Here is a 24,952-nt window from a genome sequence, read left to right as displayed (position 1 = left end):
AATGTATGGCGGAATAGCACTTCTGAGAGTACTTCAGCTCGGCGCAGTAAAAAGTCCCGGCCGAAACCTCTTCCCTCACATCTCCCTATTGACAGAAATGAGAGAGTGAGGGGGAGGTGTGAGGAAAGATGTTTCGGCCGGGACTTTTTACTGCGCCGAGCCGAAGTACTCTCAGAAGTGCTAATCCGCCATACATTTATAGTTCTCCTTTTTAATCCGATTAGAGAAGTACCACATTTTATTTTGTCACCATCAGTGATGCCAGTAACGCGTTACATAGTAACGCGTTACTCTAATCTGACTACTTTTTTCCAGTAACGAGTAATCTAACGCGTTACTATTTCCAAACCAGTAATCAGATTAAAGTTACTTATCCAAGTCACTGTGAGTTACTATTTTAGTCATTTTCCTTTGTAAAAACTGACAGCTTATCAAAATTCTCAGCCCGAGTCTGGCTGGAGCCCGTGTTTTTTATTTATTTATTTTACTTTTTACATTGTTGCAGCCATTAAAATTGTTCAGTTTTGTTTTTAATGTCAAAGTAGTTATTTTTCGTTTCGTTTTTTTTATTATCCTAATTTAGAAAAATGTTCAGAGCAATTTTTTGTTTGTTAAATTAAAGTTTATATAGGCAAGACAATTCAAGAGTTGGTTTGAGAGACTAGGCTATTAAACATGCGGTTAACTCACTGGGTCGTCACATAAAAAAATGTAAACTTTAATTTAACAAACAAAAATTGCTCTAAACATTTTTCTAAATGAACTCAATAAAGAAATGAAACGAAATATAACCACTTTGACATTAAAAACAAAGTAGGCTAGTTATTATACCACCACAAATGCATTTTTGACGAGCTGAGGCAGGCTGATAGATTAGCCTATTGCTCGCAACGGCGCTCAAAACAACGAAACGGGCTACACAATCTAAAAAAAAAAAAAAGGACATGCAGGTTGTCTTATAGCCTACCTTAGACTTCAGCAAAATTAATATAAATCCGATCTTCAATTCCCGCGGTATATGCTCATTAAACGGAGTTCACATCAAAGCAAAAGATTCTAGCATTTTATTCAGCAGCTCATTTCAAATTCAAAGATCGCAATATGAGAGAGAGCGACCTAAGCACTGGTAAGATCATTAGTCTCATTTATTTATATTAAAGATGATTGTGTTTTGTGTGACTTATTTTAAAGTTTCATTAACGGCCATTTGCGTTGGCTTGCTTTACTCATTTGCAGCGATGTTGCAGTAGCACCGTCATATCTATCTGACTACACCATAACACGCTCTCACACATTTATTTCTAAATTATTTGCCAGGAGTAAAATTTACACATGTGGTTTAAACAACCAGATATATTTACATTTGTCCGGTTTAGTTTGAAATGCTTTCATGCACCTTCTGAATCGGTTTGTTTGAGTGATCAGAATTAAATACGTCTCGAAAGACTCTCAGAAGGCATTTAGGCCTACTCCTGGTCATTTCGCAATCAGATAGATACCTGGTCAGAGAAAACGAATGAAGGAACCAGTTGTAAAAAGGCCATAACTCTAGCAGCTGCGCTGAAGAAACGGATCTTTAACCCTGCGCGAGCCATATCTTGACAGTGGCGCAAGCTATCATGGTCTAATGTCGTTTCCACCAGCACATCTCATTGTTCCTTTTAATTATTAAAATAAATATAAAACGAAGGAGAAGCCTAAAAAAAGGGGCGTAAAAAAGTCGGGGCCGTCAGGCTCTGCCATAAATGCAATAAAGTGTGTTGCCAAAAACGGTTGTCATTTCTATTTTGAGGCGGCAGGCCTGTGTTGTCGGCAACTCCTGAATGTAACTAATAAAGTAACTTGTAATCTAACTTAGTTACTTTTAAAATCAAGTAATCTGTAAAGTAACTAAGTTACTTTTTAAAGGAGTAATCAGTAATCAGTAATCAGATTACTTTTTCAAAGTAACTGTGGCAACACTGGTCACCATACTTGATCGCTCAACTATTCATGTAACTGTATTTAAATAGGGAAAAGATGGAGGTGTTTGGTACTTCTAACTTGATCTCTGTTTGGTTCCATAGTGAATGAACTGGGCTTAGTGGGCTAAGCTAAATGCTATCAGATTATCACCGCGCGTCAGAGAGATTAAGTGCATGCACTGAGACGAGAGAGGTATGTATCAACTCGTTTTAGTTAAGGGAATAACATAGTTTAATATGAAAAAGCGGTGAAGTAACCTTTTAAACATTTTACGTTTTCATGTAAAAAAAAAAAATAAATAAATATATATATATTGAAAAAAATCTACACTGTAAAAAATTATTTAGAAAAAAAGTTACCTGTTGCCTTAAAATTGAGTTAATTGAAATTAAATTTTTGAGTTAATACAATGAACATTTTTTGGGATTCGACCTCTTTTATTAAAATATTATTAAAAGATTTTGTAAGCATATTGGGTAATTGTGTGTGTTTTATTTCTGATAACGCAGTGAAACATGCCAAATAGTGCTATTTTCATGATTTATTAATTTTTTTTATGTGGTTTAGATACAATAATGTTTTGAGTTTGTATTTATTAAACAAATGTCCTTCATTATATCAACTCAAATTTTTAATTTCAATAAACTCAAAATTTTAAGGCAACCAGGTTACTTACTTTTTAAAGTTAAACCAACAAAAACCAACAATAATTTTTTACAGTGTATTTCTTTAACCAGAGACCTGAACAAACACATTTTTCCAGTTTATAATTTATTACAAATTTCATATTTCATAAAAAGTAACATTTCAAATTCAGCTGTTGCTCTCAGGCAACATTGTACCATCGTGGAACACAAGTATTACCAAACCATTACATCAAGCCATCACATCAAGTTATCATATCAAATTATCATATCCATCTTCATCCTCATCCTCATCTCCATCTTCGATCTCAACCTCACTCTCTCCCTGCCGGATTGTCAATATGGCCGCATCATGTCACCACATGACACCTCATCCTCACTCTCATCAGTTGTGTTTTATACCTGTTTTGAGTGCTATAGAAAATGTGCAGATCATAATATATGCAGTTATAGTATGTGTATTACTATTTTTATACATGCATTACAATATTGTGCAAGAAATGCTAATATATTCACAGAATTCTAACTCTTTTCCTTACAAATATGCTGTATTTGTATCCACCCTAGTGTGTCTGCTATGGCCTTACGTGATTCCATTATGGTACAATGTTGCCTTGAGGCAACACACAGTTTTTGTTGTTTACTCTAAAACATTTGATTATATATGATGTAAAGTTCTTGAAAATACTTCTTTACTAACCAGTGAAGGTGACTCATATATTTGTGGGTGATTATCTTGACAGGAAATTAGTGTAAAATGCCGTTTTCATTGGAGAAAATATGGAGCCATGTGACCTGTGCACATTACTGAAACAGGACACAAAATGGACCCTTGTGGGCATGTGCATGTGACCAATTTTTTTTTACACTTTCATTGATTAGTATTTGAGTTCTTCTTCCCGGGGATAGGTTTGAACAATAAATTGGTGTTTCATTTGATTAAAAATAATCTAAAATAGACTATGTTGCCTGGAGGCAACACTGTACCATAGAGGGTTAACAATTTGGCTAAAAAGTGCACTCTTGGTCTCATCAGATCATAACACGCATACCACATGGTTTTGGGAAGCTGGATGTTTTTGCACAAGTTTTTGTTGTTGTTGTCAGAAATGGCTTTTGTCTTGCCAGCCTGGCCCAGTCCAGACATAATACGGGATCTATTTGTCAAATGTACTTGCCAGAAAGAGCTGCAACTGTTGCTGTAGGCCTCTTGACCAATTTTCTCTTTCCATACATTTTGGAGAGATGCCCTGTTCTTGATAATGTCACTGTGCCATACTTTCTCCACTTGTTTAAGGCTGTCCTTAACCCTTTTATATCTAATGCCTTGGAAACTTTTTTGTAGCACTCATCTAAGTGATGCAATAGATCCCGTTGGTTGCTACATTAGATCCGGTTGATGCTTTGTAAGCTCTTTGTGGCTCATGGCTCTTATAGTAGCATGCAACCAAGATGTCCAAAAAATCTTACTAGAGATTTGTTTGGAGTTTATTAGTCACTTCAGGTGAAGAGTCCTATTAATAATCCTGATGATTAGTTAAATCTGAGAACAGCCCCAATTATAATGAGGTGTGCTCACTTGACCAGTTAACATTTTTTTTTTTTCTCTCTGAAATGTCACTTTTGGTTTTCAGTGGCATAGAATGGTTGCAATTTTTACATTTAAGCTACAAAAGTGATTTGCCTTTGTTTCATTTTTATTTCATTTATCAAAAAAAAGCTAGTTCAAAAGTGGTGTGTAGAAGAGAATTCACTGTATTTAATATAAAAATGACTGTACGTCTGTAGGTCTGGGGATGTTAGCAAGTGTTTACACAGATGACAATGAGAGAGGAATTGCCATGGGAGTTGCACTGGGAGGACTTGCCATGGGAGTGCTCAGTAAGTAGTATGTAGTACTGTATTTTTTTTCTTCTTTTGTGTTTTACACTATTTAACAATTTAAAGTAACATCATGCAACTTGCCAAATTACAACAACTGAAAATGACAAGCAATTATAATGCCCCTAAATGAAGGCTACAGAATTTGTGCCACAACTAAAATTGCAAAATGTACTAATTTCAGTTGGAGCGCCATTTGGCAGCATTATGTATGAGTTTGTTGGTAAAAGTTCCCCCTTCCTCGTCCTTGCCTTCCTGGCTGTGTTTGATGGAGGTAGGATATTAGTAAACTAATAATGAATATGCCCCTTTGGCCTGTTACATAAAACTAAGTTGATTTATCAAATTGTTTTCAATACCCAAAACACCAGCCCTCCAGCTCTGCATCCTTCAGCCCTCAAAAATATCGCCCGGGGTGAGTAGCATTCATTTATTAAAATGAGTTATGAAAGTTGATATGAGGAATGTTTGCGTTAGTGTTACTACAATAAGTTTGAGTGATTTTTAATGTGTCTTCTCTTCAGAGTGTGGAAGGAACACCATTACTTACCCTGCTGAAGGATCCCTACATACTCATTAGTGCAGGTGTGTGTGTGTGTGTAAATAAAATCAAATACATCCTCAAATACTGCCCACAGTCAAACCAGTTTGAAAAAGTTGTTGTGGAGGTGTAGTAGCTGTTTCTGTAATTACATGTATGCCTCCATAAAATCATGGCTGTATGTTTTGATGTGAGCAGCTAAAACGATTTGTAAATGAAGCGGATGAAGAGCTATGCTGAGTGAATGATGAGTAAGATTATGGTTCCTGTATATAATTACAGGATCTTTGTGCTTTGCAAACATGGGGGTGGCTATTTTAGAGCCCACTCTTCCCATCTGGATGATGCAAACAATGTGCTCGCCAAAATGGCAGCTTGGTAAGAAACTCTATTATTCCAAGTCATTAAAATGTTATTGTGGAACTTCACTTCCTGCTTATTCAGTTAATTTTGTTTGATTCCTGTTTGTTTCCTCTCTCTCACAAATTTAATGTTAAAGTAATTAGTTTGAAAGAATTTAGAACAATTTTATCATTAGAAAACTCTCAAGTGAGAAATAAGTGAAAGACATGGCTTAGAAGATCCGTGTTTTTCCTGTGTAGTTCAATCAACTGATAAGAGTTAAGTCAGCAAGAGGGTTCTGATGGTTCTGACAACCCTGTTAAATATTCTGTCTGTTTTTTTTATGACATATTCTGTGGTTGTGTTGACTAATTTAATCATAGCCACTGATATTACAGGTATGGCTTTCCTACCAGCCAGTGTTTTTTACCTCATTGGAACCAATCTGTTTGGTATACTGGCCAATAAAATGGGAAGGTAATACTGTGCATTTTTTGCATGCCCCATTGTATGTACAAGAAAATAAATTAATTGATAAGCACATGTAAAAGTAATTGGGGGGAGGCATGTCTAAAGAGCCAAGATCTGCATAATTTATAAATGCTTTTCTGATTTTAGGTGGTTGTGCTCCATGATTGGCATGCTGCTAGTTGGTATCAGTCTGATCTGTGTGAGTACCACAAATCATGCCTTACACTTAAGAACATCAAGTTGGCCCATACATGCTTCAACTTTTAAAAATAATTACTTTAACAACAACTTTTATTCAGCAAGGGTTCATTAAATTTATGAGTGAGAGTAAAATCATTTATATTGCTATAAAATATATACATTCTACTTTTGAGTGTTTTGTTCAAAAATATTAAAGTATCCTGACAAAACATTTATCTTGGTTTCCACAAACACTATGATATGCACACAATTAGCATAATAGAATGATTTCTATAGGATCATGTGACACTGAAGACTTAATGATGCTGAAAAGTTAGCTTTATCATCACAGCAATAAATACAATTTGAAAATAATATTTAAATAGAAAATAATAGAAAATGTAATATTTCACAACATTGTTAGTGTTTTACTGTATTTTTGATCAGATAAATTTAGTCTTGGTGTGAATAAGATCATATATAATAGTGTGAGAGTTACAATCACCACAGTCCTTTTAGAATAAGTCAGTAAAAAAAATTACACGCATTATATGCAGTAGTCTCAATTTTTTCCAGAGCTCCATCCATCCATCCATCCATCCATCCATCCATCCATCCATCCATCCATCCATCCATCCATCCATCCATCCATCCATCCATCCATCCATCCATCCATCTCTGAAAAAAATTAAGAGACCACTGGAATTTTTCCTTAAATCAGCATCACTACAAAGTGTTGAAGCCATTCCATTCCAATATCTGTTGAATTCCAACACAGACACGCCTCATTCTACTGGTTTAAAAAAAAAAAAACGTTCTGTGGTCATCACTATCCTCTTACAGTAGGACACTGGATGGCAAAAAAAGTGCTAGTAGTACCTCAAAAGTAATTGGAATCAAAAAATAACTATTATTGACCATGCTAAAAAGGATGGAAAGGAAAGTTTTGAGTGAGGAAAATAAGGGTTAAATTATTTCCCTTTCTTCCCTAATTATTAAAAGGCATACATTGACCGACGGGTTGCTTCCATCCTTAAATGGTTAGTTCACCACAAAATGAAATTGATGTCATTAATGATTCACCTTAATGTCGTTCCACTCCCATAAGACCTCCTTTCATCTTTGGAACATAGTTTAAAGGTCCCGTTCTTCGCGTGTTTTCGAAGCTTTGATTATGTTTACAGTGTGCAATATAACATGAGTTCATGTTTCGTGTGTAAAAAAACAGTATTTTTCACACAATTTACTTATCTGTATAGCGCTGTTTCCTCTGTCCTAAAAACGGCCTGATGATTTCCTTGTTCTATGAAGTCCCTCCTTCAGAAACACGTAATGAGTTCTGATTGGACCAGCGCTTCCCGTGTTGTGATTGGACAGCAGCTTAGCGCACTTTGCCCGGAAAGGTCCCGCCTCTTACCATAACTGGGAGATGCAAGCGCTGAATGTGCGCTCTTCTGGTGGGAGAGCAACAAGACCACGCCCCCTATTTTGCGTGTTCTTTTGGGCGGAAGGTTAGTCATCAAACTGTTCTAGTGATGTCATTCCTGCAGGAAGTGCAGGGGTGTAGTCCAAACCGGCCGTTCGCTGTAGGCTTTGAAAGGGAACTTCTGTTAAATAAAATATCTCGCTTGGCATTGAACTTTGAGCTTTATAATTTTACAGGTATTATTTATGCTCTAACAGCAACATTTCACACTAACTAAAGTTTGAAAGATGGAATTGCGAAGAACGGGACCTTTAAGATATTTTATATTTAGTCTGAGAGCGTATGGAAGTGTCTGCAAACTATGTCCAGAAAGGGAATATCACCAAAAAGTGGTCCATAAGTGACATCAGTTAGTTAATTAGAATCTCTTGAAGCATCGAAAATCAATTTTGGTCCAAAAATCTCAAACACTACGACTTTATTCAGCATTGTCTTCTCTTCCGGTTTTCAATCCTCAAATAAAGATTAAAACGGTGGTGAATCAGCGTATTGATTCACGTGGGCAATCCAAATCGTGAATCAATACGCTGATTCACAACCGTTTGAATCTTTATTTAAGGATTGAAAACCAAACCGGAAGATAAGACAATGCTGAATAAAGTCATAGTTTTTGTGATTTTTGGACCTGAAATGTATTTTCAATGCTTCAAGAGTTTCTAATTAAAGGGTTAGTTCACCCAAAAATGAAAATTCTCATTAATTACTCACCCTCATGTCATTAGACACCCGTAAGACCTCCGTTCATCTTCGGAAAAAAAAAGAAGATATTTTAGTTGATGGCTGAGAGGCTTCAGATAGGCCTTAATTGATATTCAGTAAATTTTTTACTCACTTGACCATAGAGGCACTTAAAACGTCGTTACAAAGTCCATCTCACTGCAGTGGCTGTACAGTTATGTTACTAAGCGATGAGAATTAGTTTTTGTGCGCAAAAACAAAAAAATCATTAAGTTATTGTCTTCCGCGTATGCCTCGGACGTGAACTCACGAAGCACCACGACGCATGCACGAGAATATGACGCAGTCCGCCGTTCAGACACGTGACACAGAACCGAGGAAGTTTGTTTACAAGCAGATGAAGGGAAGACGCGCCATATCTAAGCTGTTGAATTCTACACTGATCGTGCTTTACATCATTCGTAAATATGTCAGATGATTTCTACGAAGAGGAGGATTTGCATTTTTTGTTCATCTGTACCTATTTGAACGAGAGTATACAGATAATGAACTAGAAGAGATGGAAGCGGCTGGAACACAAACACAGCCACAAGCTAACGTTACTGTAAAACAGAGAGTAATGGACCTGATTTGGCTGTGATGAATCATTCATAGTCTTATGTTTATATAGTAACTCAGTAATATAGTAAATAATGTACTTTACATATTCATTCAAAGCATTATAACATTTAAAAAAAAATGAAATCATATACTACATTGCTGTATCGTTGCTTTATCCCTTAACGATCTCCCCATTACGATTCCACTCATACCTCTTTGTTTAGTATAAACAGGCTGGGCACAGCTGTTGATTTCAGATGTCTTCGACGGTGACCACATTTGAAATCGTCTGGTGAAAAATGCGCACCGCACAAGTTCAACTGCTTGACATATCGAAGCAGTAAATCAACATCCCGATGGACAGCCAGCAGCCATAGCTTCATGCGTTCAGTATCATTCCATGGGAAATAGTGAAATGTGAGCCTTTCATTTCACGGATTTGATACAGCACTTTAACATTTACTTGGTTGATTCTCACGGTTCGGGCATCCAGGAAATGCACACTTTAGCCGCCCCATTTTGACCACTAAGCCAAGAACTAAAGCACGATCCGTGTAGAATTCAACAGCTTAGATATGGCGCGTCTTCCCTTCTTCTGCTTGTAAACAAACTTCCTCGCTTCTGGGTCACGTGTCCGAACGGCGGACTGCGTCATATTCTTGCACATGCGTCGTGGTGCTTTGTCAGTTCACGTCCGAGGCATACGCGGAAGACAATAATTGGTGGATAAAGTAGTTTATTTCATTTTTTTTTTTTTTCAGCCACTGCAGTGAGATGTACTTTGTAACGACGTTTCTAGTGCCTCTATGGGTCGAGTGAGTAAAAAATGTACTGAATGTCAATAAACGCCTTTCTCAGCCATAAGCTTTCAACTAAAATATCTTCTTTTGGTCTTACGGGTGTCCAACGACATAAAGGTGAGTAATTAAAGAGATGATTTTCATTTTTGGGTGAACTAACCCTTTAAATAACTGATGTCACGTATGGACTACTTTAAGGATGTTTTTATTATCCTTTCTGGACATGGACAGTATAGTGTTCATACACTTCCATATGATCACGGAATAAATATAAAATATCTTTAACTGTGTTCCGATGATGAAAGGAGGTCTCACGGGTGTGGAACGACATTAAGCTGAGTTAATGACATCAATTTCATTTTTGGGTGAACTAACCCTTTAAAACTTCAAAGACGGCGGTTCATAAGAACAAGGTCAAGCAGCAGACATTGGGGACAACAAAGCTACAGATCGGCAGAGGGCGAAAACGACTCTCCACTGACCGGAATGGCCACCAACTCAATCGAATGTCACTCAACAACCGTAGGATGACATCAATTGACCGTGACCTACAAAAAAAATGGCAAAAAGCAGCTGGGATAAAGTGCACGGCGAGGACAGTTTGAAACAGGCTTCTAGGGGCAGGGCTGAAGTCATATAAAGCTAAAAAAAAAAGCCCTTCATCAATGAGAAGCAAAAGAAGAGCCAGGCTGAGGTTTGCAAGAGACCTTAAGGATTGGACTGTAGAGGACTGGAATAAGGTCATCTTCTTTGATGAGTCCAATTTTCAGCTTTGTCCAACACCTGGTCGTCTAATGGTTAGACAGAGGCCTACAAGCCACAGTGTCTCGCACCCACTGTGATATTTGGTGGAGGATCGGCGATGATCTGGGGGCGCTTCAGCAAGGCTAGAATCGAGCAGACTTGTCTTTGTAAAGGATGCATGAATCAAACCACGTTCAAAGTTGTCCTGGAAGAAAACTTGCTTCCTTCTGCTCTGACAATGTTCCCCAACTCTGAGGACTGTTTTTTCCAGCAGGACAATGCTCCATGCCACACAGCCAAGTCAATCAAGGTATGGATTGAGGACCACTAGATCAAGAGACCCTGTTATAGCCAGCCTAATCTCCAGACCTGAACCCCATTGAAAACCTCTGGAATGTGATCAAATGGAAGATAGATGGAAACAAGCCATCAAGCAAATCCAAGCTTTTCCGAGAGTCCGAGAATTTTTTGCACCAGGAGTGGCATAAAGTCACCTAACATCAATGTAAAAGATTGATGGAGAGCATGCCAAGACGCATGAAAGCTGTGATTCAAAATCAGGGTCATACCTGTCAACATTTGGGTAGCCTATTTAAAATCTGGGAGACTTCTGGGGGGAGGGAGAGGGGTAGATTTTTTAAATCTAAAATTAATACATTTTTGTTTTATTAATACGTTTATTCATTTTTTATTGCTGTCAATTAAAACAATTAACTATATTAATATTGCCATATTTGTTTAATGGCATCATTTTAGGCCAGTATCACTGATAGTAATACAGCTTCTGATGTCTCTATGAAATAATATTTAATTGACACTTAAATTAAATAACACATTAACATTTTGTTAAACTTCAAAAAATATAACTTTTAAGTGAATTTAAAAACATTCCTCAAATAAATGCATATAATAAATATAATAAATACATTTTATTTGTGCTCTTCCTACCTAACAACTCAACAAGTAGGAAATATGCATACATTGTTATCAGTTTGCACTTCATAAGTTATGAATTATATATAGATTAATCCTTATTAAAGGTACTAAAGTTATTTAGTCAAGTAGAGCATATTTAGTGAGCAATACTTTTGTTCTTTACATTGTCATTATAAGTGGTTACTGTCACTTTAAAAGATCTTCCGCTATCGCGCTTGATGCGGATCTCACACATGTCTAATTTTCTCACACCTCTTTAAGTTCATTTAAGACGTTATTTAACTTTTTTAAGGCTGCTCTTATGAAGAAACTTAATAAAACTGGCATCTTGGCATTTGTGTATAGGCTAAACATGTAATTGTGTTCTTGTTCGTTAAAGCGCGAAAGAGAACTTGAATCGGGCGTGAGTTTTTCATACAGCACGTTATCTTGTCGCTCTTAAATGGTTTAAAAGCATTTGCATGAATACAATCGTGATCATATAATGTAACACTAGACAGGGGATTAAAGAGAATAAATATTTACTAGCTGAGTCTTCTCCTGTTTCTTAATGATGCTTGATACAACTTCCGGCGCCCTGCGGGAGATGGGTGTGCAATACAGGAGACTCCCAGCAAAAACGGTAATGTTGACAGGTATGATCAGGGTTATTCCACCAAATATTAATTTCCTCAATAATATTAAAAACTCTTCCTACGTTAAAATATTAGTAGGCCTATTATGTTGTTTAAAAATGAATTGCCTATGAACTTACTTTCTTTCCATTATTCAAGGTCTGACAACACTGCATCTTTTTGTTATTTTGACCAGTTGTTGCTTTTGGCAAATAAATGCTCTAAAGTACAATTTTTTTTTTTTTGGAATTTGGGAAAAATGTTTTCAGTAGTTTATAGAATAAAACACAAATATACATTTTGCTCAAACATGTACGTACAAATGGTAAAACAATGTAATTTTTTTTTACTGACTTAATTTAAAAGGACTGTGATGATTGTAACTGTCACATTGTGGTTTATGTCTAAAACAAAACACAGTTTTTTTAACAAACAAATTAGAAACATGCAGGAGTAATAATCATCGTAACGTGCGTTTACATGGAGCACTGTAATCGGTTTAAAAGTCCAATCCAAACGAAAATGCTCCATATAAACACCTCAGTCGGAATAAAAATGCCCAAACCGAATGAAATTGTAAACCCCAGTTCGGTTTAGATAACGTCTCATGGAAATAGTCCACTAAATCTTTCAATTGGAATTCTTTTAATCGGAATGACAAAAAAGTGTGCATGTAAACGTGGCTATAGACAACACAGAATAATGAAAAGACATAACGTCTCGGGTTACTATTGTAACCCTTGTTCCCTGAGAGGGAACGAGACACTGCGTCGTCGAGTGACGACACTCTGGGAACGCTCCCAGCGTGACGGCTCTGAAGTATGAATGAAATAAGCCACCAATCCGATTGGTGTAACGTCATGACGTAGTAGGCGACGGCGTACGCGGAAGCTATAAGAAGGCGCAGCCCCAAACAATAGACAGCCTTTGCGATGAAGCGAGCGCTCTACGTGCAGGTGTGGCGACGAAACGCAGTGTCTCGTTCCCTCTCAGGGAACAGGGGTTACAATAGTAACCCGAGACGTTCCCTTTATAGAGGGAACTCAACACTGCTTTGTCGAGTGACGACACTCTGGGAACGCAATACCCACTATGCCACACCGGAAACACGCACAACCTGGTGTGAAGCTGAGAACCAGGCACACTCAGGATGCAAGCACTCTAGCACCCGGCGTAGCCGGGAGTTCCAGCTTATGGAATCTTATAAAGGTGTGTGGATTAGCCCATCCTGTCCGCCTCACAAATCTCAATAAGTGAGGCTCCCGAAAGGAGGGCCACCGAGGAGGCCAAGCCCCTCGTAGAGTGAGCCCTCACAGCTATGGGTGAAGGCAGATTGCGCACCCGATAAGCCGTGGCTATAGCCTGCACGATCCAGTTACTAATAGTCTGTCTCGCCGCAGGCAACCCTTTCTTAGGGGGGCCAAAGCACACCAAAAGCTGGTCCGACTTCCTCCAATGAGCTGACCTGTCCAAATAGATTCTCAATGCCCTAACAGGGCAGAGCAGGTGCAGCCTAGCTTCCTCTGCCGTCGCGTGAGGCGGAGGACGAAAAGCCTGAAGAAATACCGACCCCATCCCCGTAGATGGGACCTTGGGCACATAGCCCGGTCTGGGGTGCAAGATAGCTTTCACCCTGCCAGGGGCAAGCTCCAAGCAAGTTGGCATTACCGCCAAGGCCTGGAGGTCCACCACTCTCCTCAGAGAAGTGATAGCGAGGAGAAAAGCTACCTTGAGGGTCAGATTTCTCGGCTCAGCCAACTCCAATGGTTTGAAGGGGGCCTCAGCCAGCCCTTCGAGAACCACTGGCAGGTCCCAGGCTGGGACTCTGGGATGAGCTGCAGGCCTCAATCTCCTAGCCCCACGGAGGAACCATACTACCAAGTGGTGTCTGCCCACCGGGCCCCCTTCTAAAGGCAAGTGGAAAGCCCCTATGGCAGCCACATACACCTTCAGAGTGGATGGGGTCAAACCGGCGGAGAAACGGCGACTGCACAGTTAACTGGGTTCACCCCCCGTTCTCTACACCAGCTAGTGAAGACATTCCACTTAAGGCTATACAGTTTCCTCGTAGAGGGAGCCCTAGAGCTGAGAATGGTCTCTACGACCTCTTGTGGCAGACCCTCCTCTAGGTACTGTGCCCCCCTCAAGGGCCAGACCCAGAGGTCCCACAGCTCTGTCCAAATATCATTCCCCCTGCCTGAGACAGCAGATCCCTCCTCAGAGGGACCTGCCATGGGGGTCCGTCTAGTAGTGCCACAATGTTGGAGAACCAAGCTCGGGACGGCCACCGGGGTGCCACTAATAGGAGGCTGATGCCCTCCCGGCAGACTCGCTGTAGAACTCCCGGGAGCAGAACGATCGGGGGAAATTCGTACAGACGCCGCCTCGGCCACGTCTGAGTCATTGCATCCAGCCCCAACGGGGCCGGAGGCCTGAGGCCGAACCACAGCGGACAGTGGGTCGTTTCTGGAGATGGAAACAGATCCACTTCCACTGGGCCGAATCTCTCGCACATGGCCTCCACCACCTCGGGGTGGAGTCGCCACTCCCCGGGCCTCAGCCCCTGCCTCGACAGGACGTCCGCTCCCTGGTTCTAGTCCCCTGGGACCAGTGATGCCAGTAACGCGTTACATAGTAACGCGTTACTCTAATCTGACTACTTTTTTCCAGTAACGAGTAATCTAACGCGTTACTATTTCCAAACCAGTAATCAGATTAAAGTTACTTATCCAAGTCACTGTGAGTTACTATTTTAGTCATTTTCCTTTGTAAAAACTGACAGCTTATCAAAATTCTCAGCCCGAGTCTGGCTGGAGCCCGTGTTTTTTATTTATTTATTTTACTTTTTACATTGTTGCAGCCATTAAAATTGTTCAGTTTTGTTTTTAATGTCAAAGTAGTTATTTTTCGTTTCGTTTTTTTTATTATCCTAATTTAGAAAAATGTTCAGAGCAATTTTTTGTTTGTTAAATTAAAGTTTATATAGGCAAGACAATTCAAGAGTTGGTTTGAGAGACTAGGCTATTAAACATGCGGTTAACTCACTGGGTCGTCACATAAAAAAATTTAAACTTTAATTTAACAAACAAAAATTGCTCTAAACATTTTTCTAAATGAACTCAATAAAGAAATGAAACGAAATATAACCACTTTGACATTAAAAACAAAGTAGGCTAGTTATTATACCACCACAAATGCATTTTTGACGAGCTGAGGCAGGCTGATAGATTAGCCTATTGCTCGCAACGGCGCTCAAAACAACGAAACGGGCTACACAATCTAAAAAAAAAAAAAAGGACATGCAGGTTGTCTTATAGCCTACCTTAGACTTCAGCAAAATTAATATAAATCCGATCTTCAATTCCCGCGGTATATGCTCATTAAACGGAGTTCACATCAAAGCAAAAGATTCTAGCATTTTATTCAGCAGCTCATTTCAAATTCAAAGATCGCAATATGAGAGAGAGCGACCTAAGCACTGGTAAGATCATTAGTCTCATTTATTTATATTAAAGATGATTGTGTTTTGTGTGACTTATTTTAAAGTTTCATTAACGGCCATTTGCGTTGGCTTGCTTTACTCATTTGCAGCGATGTTGCAGTAGCACCGTCATATCTATCTGACTACACCATAACACGCTCTCACACATTTATTTCTAAATTATTTGCCAGGAGTAAAATTTACACATGTGGTTTAAACAACCAGATATATTTACATTTGTCCGGTTTAGTTTGAAATGCTTTCATGCACCTTCTGAATCGGTTTGTTTGAGTGATCAGAATTAAATACGTCTCGAAAGACTCTCAGAAGGCATTTAGGCCTACTCCTGGTCATTTCGCAATCAGATAGATACCTGGTCAGAGAAAACGAATGAAGGAACCAGTTGTAAAAAGGCCATAACTCTAGCAGCTGCGCTGAAGAAACGGATCTTTAACCCTGCGCGAGCCATATCTTGACAGTGGCGCAAGCTATCATGGTCTAATGTCGTTTCCACCAGCACATCTCATTGTTCCTTTTAATTATTAAAATAAATATAAAACGAAGGAGAAGCCTAAAAAAAGGGGCGTAAAAAAGTCGGGGCCGTCAGGCTCTGCCATAAATGCAATAAAGTGTGTTGCCAAAAACGGTTGTCATTTCTATTTTGAGGCGGCAGGCCTGTGTTGTCGGCAACTCCTGAATGTAACTAATAAAGTAACTTGTAATCTAACTTAGTTACTTTTAAAATCAAGTAATCTGTAAAGTAACTAAGTTACTTTTTAAAGGAGTAATCAGTAATCAGTAATCAGATTACTTTTTCAAAGTAACTGTGGCAACACTGCCTGGGACATACATCGCTCTGAGAGACGACAGTTTCCCGTGGGACCACAGGAGGGTCTGATGCGCCAACCTGCATAGTGGGCGCGACCTTAAACCCCCCTGGTGATTCAGATACGATACTACTGACATGTTGTCGGATCGTATCAGGACATGGTGGCCGTGGAGGTCCGGGAGAAAGCTCCTCAAAGCTTTGTAAACCGCCAACATTTCCAAGCAATTTATGTGCCAGGAGGAATGTTGGGGTCCCCACAGACCTCTCGTGAACCGGCCTTCCATGACCGCGCCCCAGCCCGTGAGGGAGGCGTCTGTTGAAAGGATCTTCCTGCAACATAACGCTCCTAACACCGGCCCTTGGGACAGGAACCTCGGATTCTTCCATATGATGAGGGATTGAAGGCATCTGCGCGTTACCCTGATCATACGGAAAGGTTTTCCCCTCGAGGAGAACCCCTTGGTTCCTAGCCACCACTGGAGGGGCCTCATGTATAGCAGGCCGAACGGAATCACGTTGGACGCTGCTGCCATGAGTCCCAGCAGTCTCTGAAACTGCTTCACAGTGCGGCTGTGGCCTAGCTTCATCCCTGCGACCTCCGCCAGTATGGACCCCACCCGTGCGGGAGACATGCTCGCTCGCATCGTGGTTGAGTCCCATACTACACCGAGGAACGTTGTCCTCTGGGCGGTGTTAACACGCTCTTGGCTGTGTTGAGTCTCAGCCCCAAGCACCTGAGATGAGCTAACATGACATCTCGATGCCGAATCGCCATCTCGCGTGACTGTGCCATAATGAGCCAGTCGTCGATATAATTCAGTACACGGTACATCGGGACCAGAGCCGCATCCATGCACTTGGTAAAGGTGCGAGGGGAAAGAGCTAGACAGAAAGGAAGCACCCGATATTGGTACGCTTCGCCCCCGAAAGCGAACCTCAGGAACTTCCTGTGGGCAGGAAGGATGGAGACATGAAAGTATGCGTCCTTTAGATCTATCGTGACAAACCAGTCCTCGAACTGGATCAGGCTCACGATCATTTGAATTGTGAGCATCTTGAACCTGAAACTCCTCAGAAACCGATTCAAGTACCTCAAATCAAATATTGGACGTAAGCCCCCACCCTTTTTGGGAACAATGAAGTAGTGGCTGTAAAAGCCCGACTCCCTGTCTGGCGGAGGGACTCCTTGACCAGCAGAGGCTGCACTTCTTGTTCCATAACTGCCTCTGGGCCGGGGGGACCACGGTCCAGACCACACCACTGAAATTCGGTGGTGGAGCTCTGAACTGTAATCTGTACCCCCTTCCCACTGTACTCAGGACCCAGGCAGAGATATTCGGAAGGCATGACCATGCGCCGATATATTCTACATGGGGAACCAGCCTCTCGAGGCTGGTCTCTGGTACCCACCGAACCTCCTGCCCGACCCCCTGAAGCGGCCATCCGGCAGAGCTCAGTCGGGGAGGATTTTCAGTGTGCGCACGCATTCGCTGCCCCGCCGCAGGTCGATTTCGAGGCGGCTGGGACGGCACACGTACGCGGGAAACCGATGAGGCCCGAGGCGTTGTTAACGGCGGGAACACAGCATCGATTTCCCCAGAGCTGCGGGTTCGGAACGACCTCGGCCGTTCGCCCCCGGGAGGGCCAGCTCTGAGCGGCCCTGCCGCAGCTAGGACCGCTTGCCAGAAGCCTTCTTCACCTGAAGAACTTCCCTAAGTCGCCCTTCGGCTTAGAATTCTTCTGGCGAGAACGCCGCCTCCTTTGCCAAGCTCCCTCGGGAGGGGCGCGGGAAGCGCAGTCTCTTTTTGCGCCTGCCTGTATGCGGCGCTGGTGGATGGCCGGGACTGGCCACCAGAGACCTCCCTGCTGGCTACAGGAGGCCCCTGGCGGCAAGGGAGGGACTGCCGGAAAGCCACCGACTGCTTCCTCACCTCCTGGAATCTCTCGACGACGCTGTTCACTGCGTTGCCGAAGAGACCCACAGGAGCTATCAGGGAATTCAGAAGGAAGGATTTCTCCTTCTCCTTCATCCCCGATAGATTCAGCCAGAGGTGTCTCTCCACGCACACCATGCCAGCCATAGAGCGGCCGATGGCACAGGCTGTCTCTTTAGTGACGCGGAGAGACAAGTCGGTTGCTTTCCGCAGCTCAGTGATGTCGCCCGGAGACGGACCCTCTCCCTCATCGAGCTCTTTAAGGAGCTCAGCTTGGTAGGCCTGCAGTACCGCCATGGTGTGCAGGCAGCTACCAGCTCTCCCGGCCGCTCGATACGCCCTGCCCACCAGGGACGACGTGTCCCTGCATGGCTTGGTGGGCAGGACAGGGGCTTTCAGGGACGCTGCTGCCTCGGGAGACAGATAGCTCGCTAACGCCTCCTCGACGCGAGGCAGCGTCCCGTAGCCAGCCTCAGCCGCACCCACGACACATTCGAAATCGAGGACTGGGGGTGTCGATAGGCGCGACGAGTACGGCTTTCCCCAGGATTTACACAACTCATTGTGTAAATCCCGGAAAAACGGCAAGCCCCTGCGTGGCGGCTGAAAACGCTTTTTGAAGAAACGTCCTTCCAACCTGCTCACAGGCTGAACTTCCACCTCTTCCTGTGGCCAGTCGATGTTAAGTTTGGCCACAGCGCGTGTCAGCACATCCACGAGCTCTTCTTGAGCGGGAGAGTGAAGAGGTGAATTCACCTGCACTCTGCCCGCCTCCAGACTGAACTGATCTGACCCCTCGGAATCAGACAGCATCAGCACTTGGTTGTCGCCCTCGTGGGAAGATGCCGCGGCGCGGGCTTCCTCACGAGGCGGAAGAGCGTCTGAATCATCGGACGAGGATTGGGAAAATGCCTCAGCATGCCCGCCTCCCGTCACGAGATCCAGTTGTGAGCCCCAGGATCTACACCGCCGCGCTGCCTCGACAGACGCGGGACCGGATCCACGGGGCTCGCGAGCCTGGCCGCTCTCAGTGAACACGGCCAGCCGTGAGCGCAGCACCCGGAGCGGCAACCTCTCGCACTCGCTACAGGCGGCACCCTCAAGCGCCGCCTGAGTGTGCTGCGCCCCGAGACACTGCACACACAGCTGGTGTGTGTCCGAACCTGTAATGTAACGCGGGCACGGATGAACACCCCTTCTAAACTGCTCGCTTGCCATGCTTGAGCTGATAGGCGACAGACAACAGCAAATAGACAAACAATATTCATACAGAGCGCCTCGCTGAAGAGCAAAGACTTCTTATAGCTTCCGCGTACGCCGTCGCCTACTACGTCATGACGTTACACCAATCGGATTGGTGGCTGATTTCATTCATACTTCAGAGCCGTCACGCTGGGGGCGTTCCCAGAGTGTCGTCACTCGAAGACGCAGTGTTGAGTTCCCTCGATAAAGGGAACTAAGGGTTTAAATACACAGGGAGAGTAATCAAGGTAAAACGGTAATCAGGTGCTGGAACTAACCAACAACCAGCGAAACTAATAATGACTGGGAGCGCAGGCAAAACAGAACATAGACTGAAGACAAAACCAAAGCACAACATACATGTTACATTAACATAATGTGAATTTGTTTTAGGTTCCCTTTGCCAAAAACATCTATGGTCTTATTGGTCCCAATGGAGGGTTGGGATTTGCTATTGGTAAATATTATTAAATTATTTCTCATTCAGTATTAAAGAGAGAGCTTACCACTACATTACACTGCATGACATATGGAACTAAAAATTAATTATTTTTGCTTGTAGGAATGGTTGATTCCTCTATGATGGCAATAATGGGTTACCTAGTGGATATCCGACATGTCTCTGTGTATGGAAGTGTGTATGCTATTGCTGATGTGGCACTCTGCATGGGATTTGCCATTGGTAATAACACCTCAATGCAGATATATCTCCATTTATATTTTTACTAATAAGCATGTTATGTTATTGTTTTTAACAATTTATTCCTAATCTAGCGAGGCATTTGCACAACACTGTTTTTAACTTAAAACTACTCATTTTGCCTTTTAAACAACAACATTTGGTGGCCTGAGATTGCAAACTCTTCAAGTTTTTGAAAACATTATCATCTCTGTTTAAACTTTAAAAAAAATGAATTTGTGAAACAGGTGACAAAATGTGCATGCAATTTACATGTTCAGTCTATAGCAGGGGTGGCGAACTCCTGTCCTGGAGAGCCTCAGAGTTTAGCTCCAACCCAGATAAAACTCTCCTGTAGCTTTCTAGTAACACTTTAGACCTTGAGTAGCTTGTTCAGGTGTTTGATTAGGGTTGAAGCAAAACTATGCTGGACCGTGGGAGCATCTCATTCAGTTCCCTAGCTTGTGAATCAGTTTAAAGCTTGGAACATACTCTGCGAGAACAAAAACATTTGTTCGTTTTCTCAAGGTGGCAAGAATAAGAACAAAGTTTGTTCTGGCTAGCACATTCCATACTTCACGAGAAAAGCAGGTGCCAATCATCTGTGTTTCTCCCCATTAACGATGCCCACTTTAAATGTATGACCAATCACACAATAGTTCTTGGACACACTAGAAAAAAGTTCTGCTCAGGCGATGTGTCGAGAACAAGCTGCGAGAACTCCCAAACCAGGGCTGCGAGAACAAAATGACGTCATTTTGTTATCGCAGCCCGGGGAGCGAGACATTTTTTCTCTGTTCTTGCGGAGTATGTTGCAGCCTTGAGGTGTACATGAGTTTGGGCACTTGTAAGAACAGTAAAGGATGCTGGCTAACAGACTGGGACACTTATGACTCTATTTCCAGCGAAATGATGATGTCCTCATTGCACAACATCATTACTGGTATTTATGAACAACAGTAGAGCTGATACCTTTCTGGCATTTCTTGTAATGTTGTACATTATGATAGTACATTATGAGAAATACTTTACTTGTTACATATACATGCAACATTTCAGCCTTCTAAATGTTAGCTAGATTGTGTTCATTACCTGTCTAATGATGTTTGTTTATGCTGAAATAAAGTAAAGGTTTCTATTTTTAAAAAACACATATTGCATGATGTTATCGGTCATTATGTGTAGCGAGCTAGCTCAAGTGATTTCAGTTTTGTGCGTCATCGATGCACTCTGGGTTTTGCGGTGCATTGTGGGACTTTTTAGGGAGTGAGCGTTTCAGTGGACTGGAAGGAAGGATTCTGTGACTGAGACAGCCCTTAAAATGGCCAACTCCCTAATCAGTGCTCTGACTACTGAACTAGGGAGCTGATTGAGACGCACCCTGTGGCTCTCCAGGGCCAACATTCACCACCCCTGTGCTGCGTTCCAATTCGTTTTTATTATGCCCTTCAATCGCTAACTTCCCTCCATCTCATTCAGTCACATGTGAGCATTGCTTACGTTGCCTGAGTGCCCACTTTGGCGGAACCCTTGCAATGAACTGAACTGGGACGTCCTAAGCCCTTGATCACATGGAATCCACTATGGCAGAGGTCTTCAACCCTGCGCCTGGGGACCCATTGTCCGGCAAAATTTAGCTCCTACCCTAATTAAAGACAGCTGAAGCTAATCAAGCCCTTTAGGATCAATTGGAAATAAATTATTAAAAAAATTGGAGCAGGTTGGAAATAAACTTTGCAGGACAGTGGGTCCCTTGGAGCAGGGAGAAGACCTCTGCACTATGGAGTTGGTTTATTATTTATTTTACGAAATTGTTTAATGCAGCATTCTATATGTATATAGGGGTGTTTGGGTTGTTTTAAATGTTTTTAAAAAATAATTAAAATATCATAGAGTTTTTCGTGGTGGGGTAAATTAAAAGCGATATGCAGTGACGCCACAATCATGTTGCATTGTGGGATATGAAGCTGCCTGAAGTGTACATATGAAGTAGACTCACTCCATATGCCAAAATCGAAGGAGCAAGGGTCTGTCCATATAAACTTCCCTTGTCCACTTCACGAAGTGGAATGCACTTCAAAATGGTGGCAGGGATTCCCCCGAGGGGAAGTGCTTAGGGAAGTTCACAAGTGCGTGTCTAATAATGGGCTGGAACGCAGCACTGGTCTATAGGTGCATAGTGTTTCTTTACAAAGTGATGTCGCCAATTACTGGCCTGGCATGCTTATAGTATGCAGTTTAATTGTTCTCGCAGATCTGTGTGAATAGGATTTATTTTGACAACGTTGTCGCCTGTATGCGAAAAAATGCAAACAAAAAAACGTTTCCATTTTTAGTACATCGTTGTTGTGTAAATATACCCTAGAGAGAGAAAAAAAACCATCCCATTTACATCTACAACCCCTGGCAAAAATTATGGAATCACCACACTAGAGGATGTTCACCCGTTGTTTTTACTTTATAGCAAGCAAATAAATTACAGATATGACACACACACACACACAAAAAATGTTCAATAGCTTAACATTCAGGCTTCATAAAAACTACTTCAAAAAAGTAATTGAAACTTTATGTATTAATGGCCTTTTTCCAGATCAAGTAGAGGAAAAATGTAATCACTCAATGTTGAGGAAAAAAATATGGAATCATCAAAAAAAATTAAATAATAATCGCAATTAGTACTTTGTTGCTCCTCCTTTGACTTTTATGACAGCCTGAATCCTTTGAGGCATGGACTTCACTAATGAAAAACAATATTCCCCATCAATCTGGTTGCAACTTTCTCAAATAACAGTTGACAGATCAGCTTTGCAGGATGGAGCCTTATCATGGACCTTTTTTTTTTTTTTTTTTACATTTCCAGCATAAATTTTCAAGTGGACTTCTGGACTGTTTGCTGGCCATGTCATTGAGTTGATATGCCTTTCCTGAAGAAAAGCTTTAACACGCTTTGCTCTGTGACAAGATGCATTGTCATCCTAAAAAATGACCTTACCATCACCAAAGCCATTTTCTATGGATGGAATGAGAAAAGTGTCTAAAATGTCAATATACACCTGTGCATTGACTGTTGAGGCAATGATTGCCATATCCCCTGGTCCTTTATCTATCATGCAACCCCATTTCATAAATGGTTGATTTCTTCAGGCAGGCATCTTTATTTGTGTCATTAGAACGGGGCCAGGCAAAATCAGATTCATGATTCATCACTGAATATCACTTTCATCCATTCATTCACATTCCATGATTGCTTCTCCTTAGCCCACTGTACCTTGTTTTCTTCAGTTTTGGTGTTGGTGCTGGTTTTCGTTTGGCTTTTTTGGTAAATCCCATTTTACTCAACCGGTTTCTGACAGTTCTGTCACAAACATTGACTCCTGTTTCCGGCTATTTGTTTTTCATTTGTTTTGTTGTGCATTTTTTTTTTTCAAAGGCATGTTGCTTCGAATTTTATTTTTATTTTATTTTTTTCTATCCTGATGCTTTGACTTGGTCTTTCCTTGGTTTTCCTTGGATAAATCAATCTAATTTCCTTGGTCTGCCTGTATGTTTCCCTTTTATTACATTCCTATTTATTTTATACTTGCACCAAATTTTAGACACCACTGACTGGGAGCAACCAACTTCTTTGGCCACACTCCATGTTGAAATTCATTGTTGAATGAGTTTTATAATCCTTTTCATTGTTTCACCTGACAACTCTCTTGTTGGGATCATGTTTTCTTTCAATTAGCTAAGTCCAATTTAGGGGTGTAAGCACTCCCTTTAAACTGCTGACTAATTACCATTTTTAAACTTGTATTTATCCTGGTATTTGTTTTTGGAAATGGAAATTAAAAGATGACTCCATATATATTTTTGCTCAACATTGAGTGATTACATAATTTTTTCCTCTAATTGATCTCAAAAATGACATGCCATTAATAAGTGTAAAGGCCTTTTTAAGTATGTTTCATGAAGCCCAGATGTTAAGCTATTAAACAAAAAAAAAATTGTCATATCTGTGGTTTGTTTGTTTGCTATGAAGTAAAAAAAGCTGGATGAACATCCTCTAAGTGTGGTGATTCCATAATTTTTGCCAAGGGTTGTATTTTCTGCTCAGAACTTTTGTTGATCACATGTAGATTTTGCTCACCCTAAGAGCTCACCTCTGACTCTTCCTCCTTGTTGCGTTCATGCTGCAGGTCCATCTACCGGAGGAGCAATAGTAAGAACTATCGGTTTCCCTAATCTCATGGTCATCATCGGCATTGTCAACATCCTGTATGCACCTTTTTGTTTCTTCCTCAAAAATCCTGCTGTTCGAGAAGAGAAGATGGTGAGACACTGTTCTTGCATGTCTTTATCAATATGCTTAAATGTTTAATGTTAAATGACACTTGTTTCTCTAGGCTATTATAAATCAGGAGTGTCCAATGCATGCAAAGAGCTACAATACACAGCACAGAGAATTTCCCCTGAGTGATGATAATGAGGAGGACACTGAAGAGTGATATACACATAGCCTACTCATAAAGGAACTGTTCAACAAATCATCGAGGTTTAAATTGAACAATACTGTAACTTTCTCTATCCTAATTACATATTCATGTACAAATAGTTAGTGCAACATAAATACGGTTTTCTTACCTGTATGCTTGTGTAATTGTGGTTTATCTTTTGATAGTTGGTTTGAATTAAATAAATGGGCCTACTTTGTCAACTTGATTGTATTCATTGTGAGGGTGACCATAAATCCTGAAATTGGGAGCTTTGCCCAAGATTTAAGCCATTTATTTATTACAAAATTCATTTGTGCAGCTGTCATGATCTACATTGAAATAACCAACGTCTGGTGATGACTGGATGAACAAAAATCGTTAAATGCAGCTACACAAGCTAGGATTTCTTCTAGACACATACTGG

General features: G+C 41.2%; 1 protein-coding gene across 2 annotated transcripts in view; it reads left to right on the top strand.

Annotated features, from left to right (window-relative positions):
• Nucleotides 1-24,749, top strand: part of LOC137038541 (chromaffin granule amine transporter) — a 29,844-nt gene extending 5,095 nt beyond the window's left edge. For both annotated transcript variants that reach the window (XM_067413193.1, XM_067413194.1), the window contains exons 6-16: nt 4,398-4,490; nt 4,675-4,764; nt 4,862-4,905; nt 5,015-5,075; nt 5,314-5,409; nt 5,772-5,850; nt 5,992-6,043; nt 19,762-19,825; nt 19,931-20,050; nt 24,232-24,365; nt 24,439-24,749. In XM_067413193.1, coding sequence (XP_067269294.1) covers nt 4,398-4,490; nt 4,675-4,764; nt 4,862-4,905; nt 5,015-5,075; nt 5,314-5,409; nt 5,772-5,850; nt 5,992-6,043; nt 19,762-19,825; nt 19,931-20,050; nt 24,232-24,365; nt 24,439-24,540 — 935 coding nt within the window. In that variant the 3' untranslated portion in view covers nt 24,541-24,749. The remainder of the gene's footprint in view (nt 1-4,397; nt 4,491-4,674; nt 4,765-4,861; nt 4,906-5,014; nt 5,076-5,313; nt 5,410-5,771; nt 5,851-5,991; nt 6,044-19,761; nt 19,826-19,930; nt 20,051-24,231; nt 24,366-24,438) is intronic.
• Nucleotides 24,750-24,952: the final 203 nt, after the last annotated feature.

This window comes from Pseudorasbora parva, chromosome 13 (assembly GCF_024679245.1).
Source record: "Pseudorasbora parva isolate DD20220531a chromosome 13, ASM2467924v1, whole genome shotgun sequence".
NCBI classification, from domain to species: Eukaryota; Metazoa; Chordata; class Actinopteri; order Cypriniformes; family Gobionidae; genus Pseudorasbora; species Pseudorasbora parva.
Note: the sequence above shows the minus strand (reverse complement) of the source record. Positions and strands in the feature narration are given on the sequence as shown.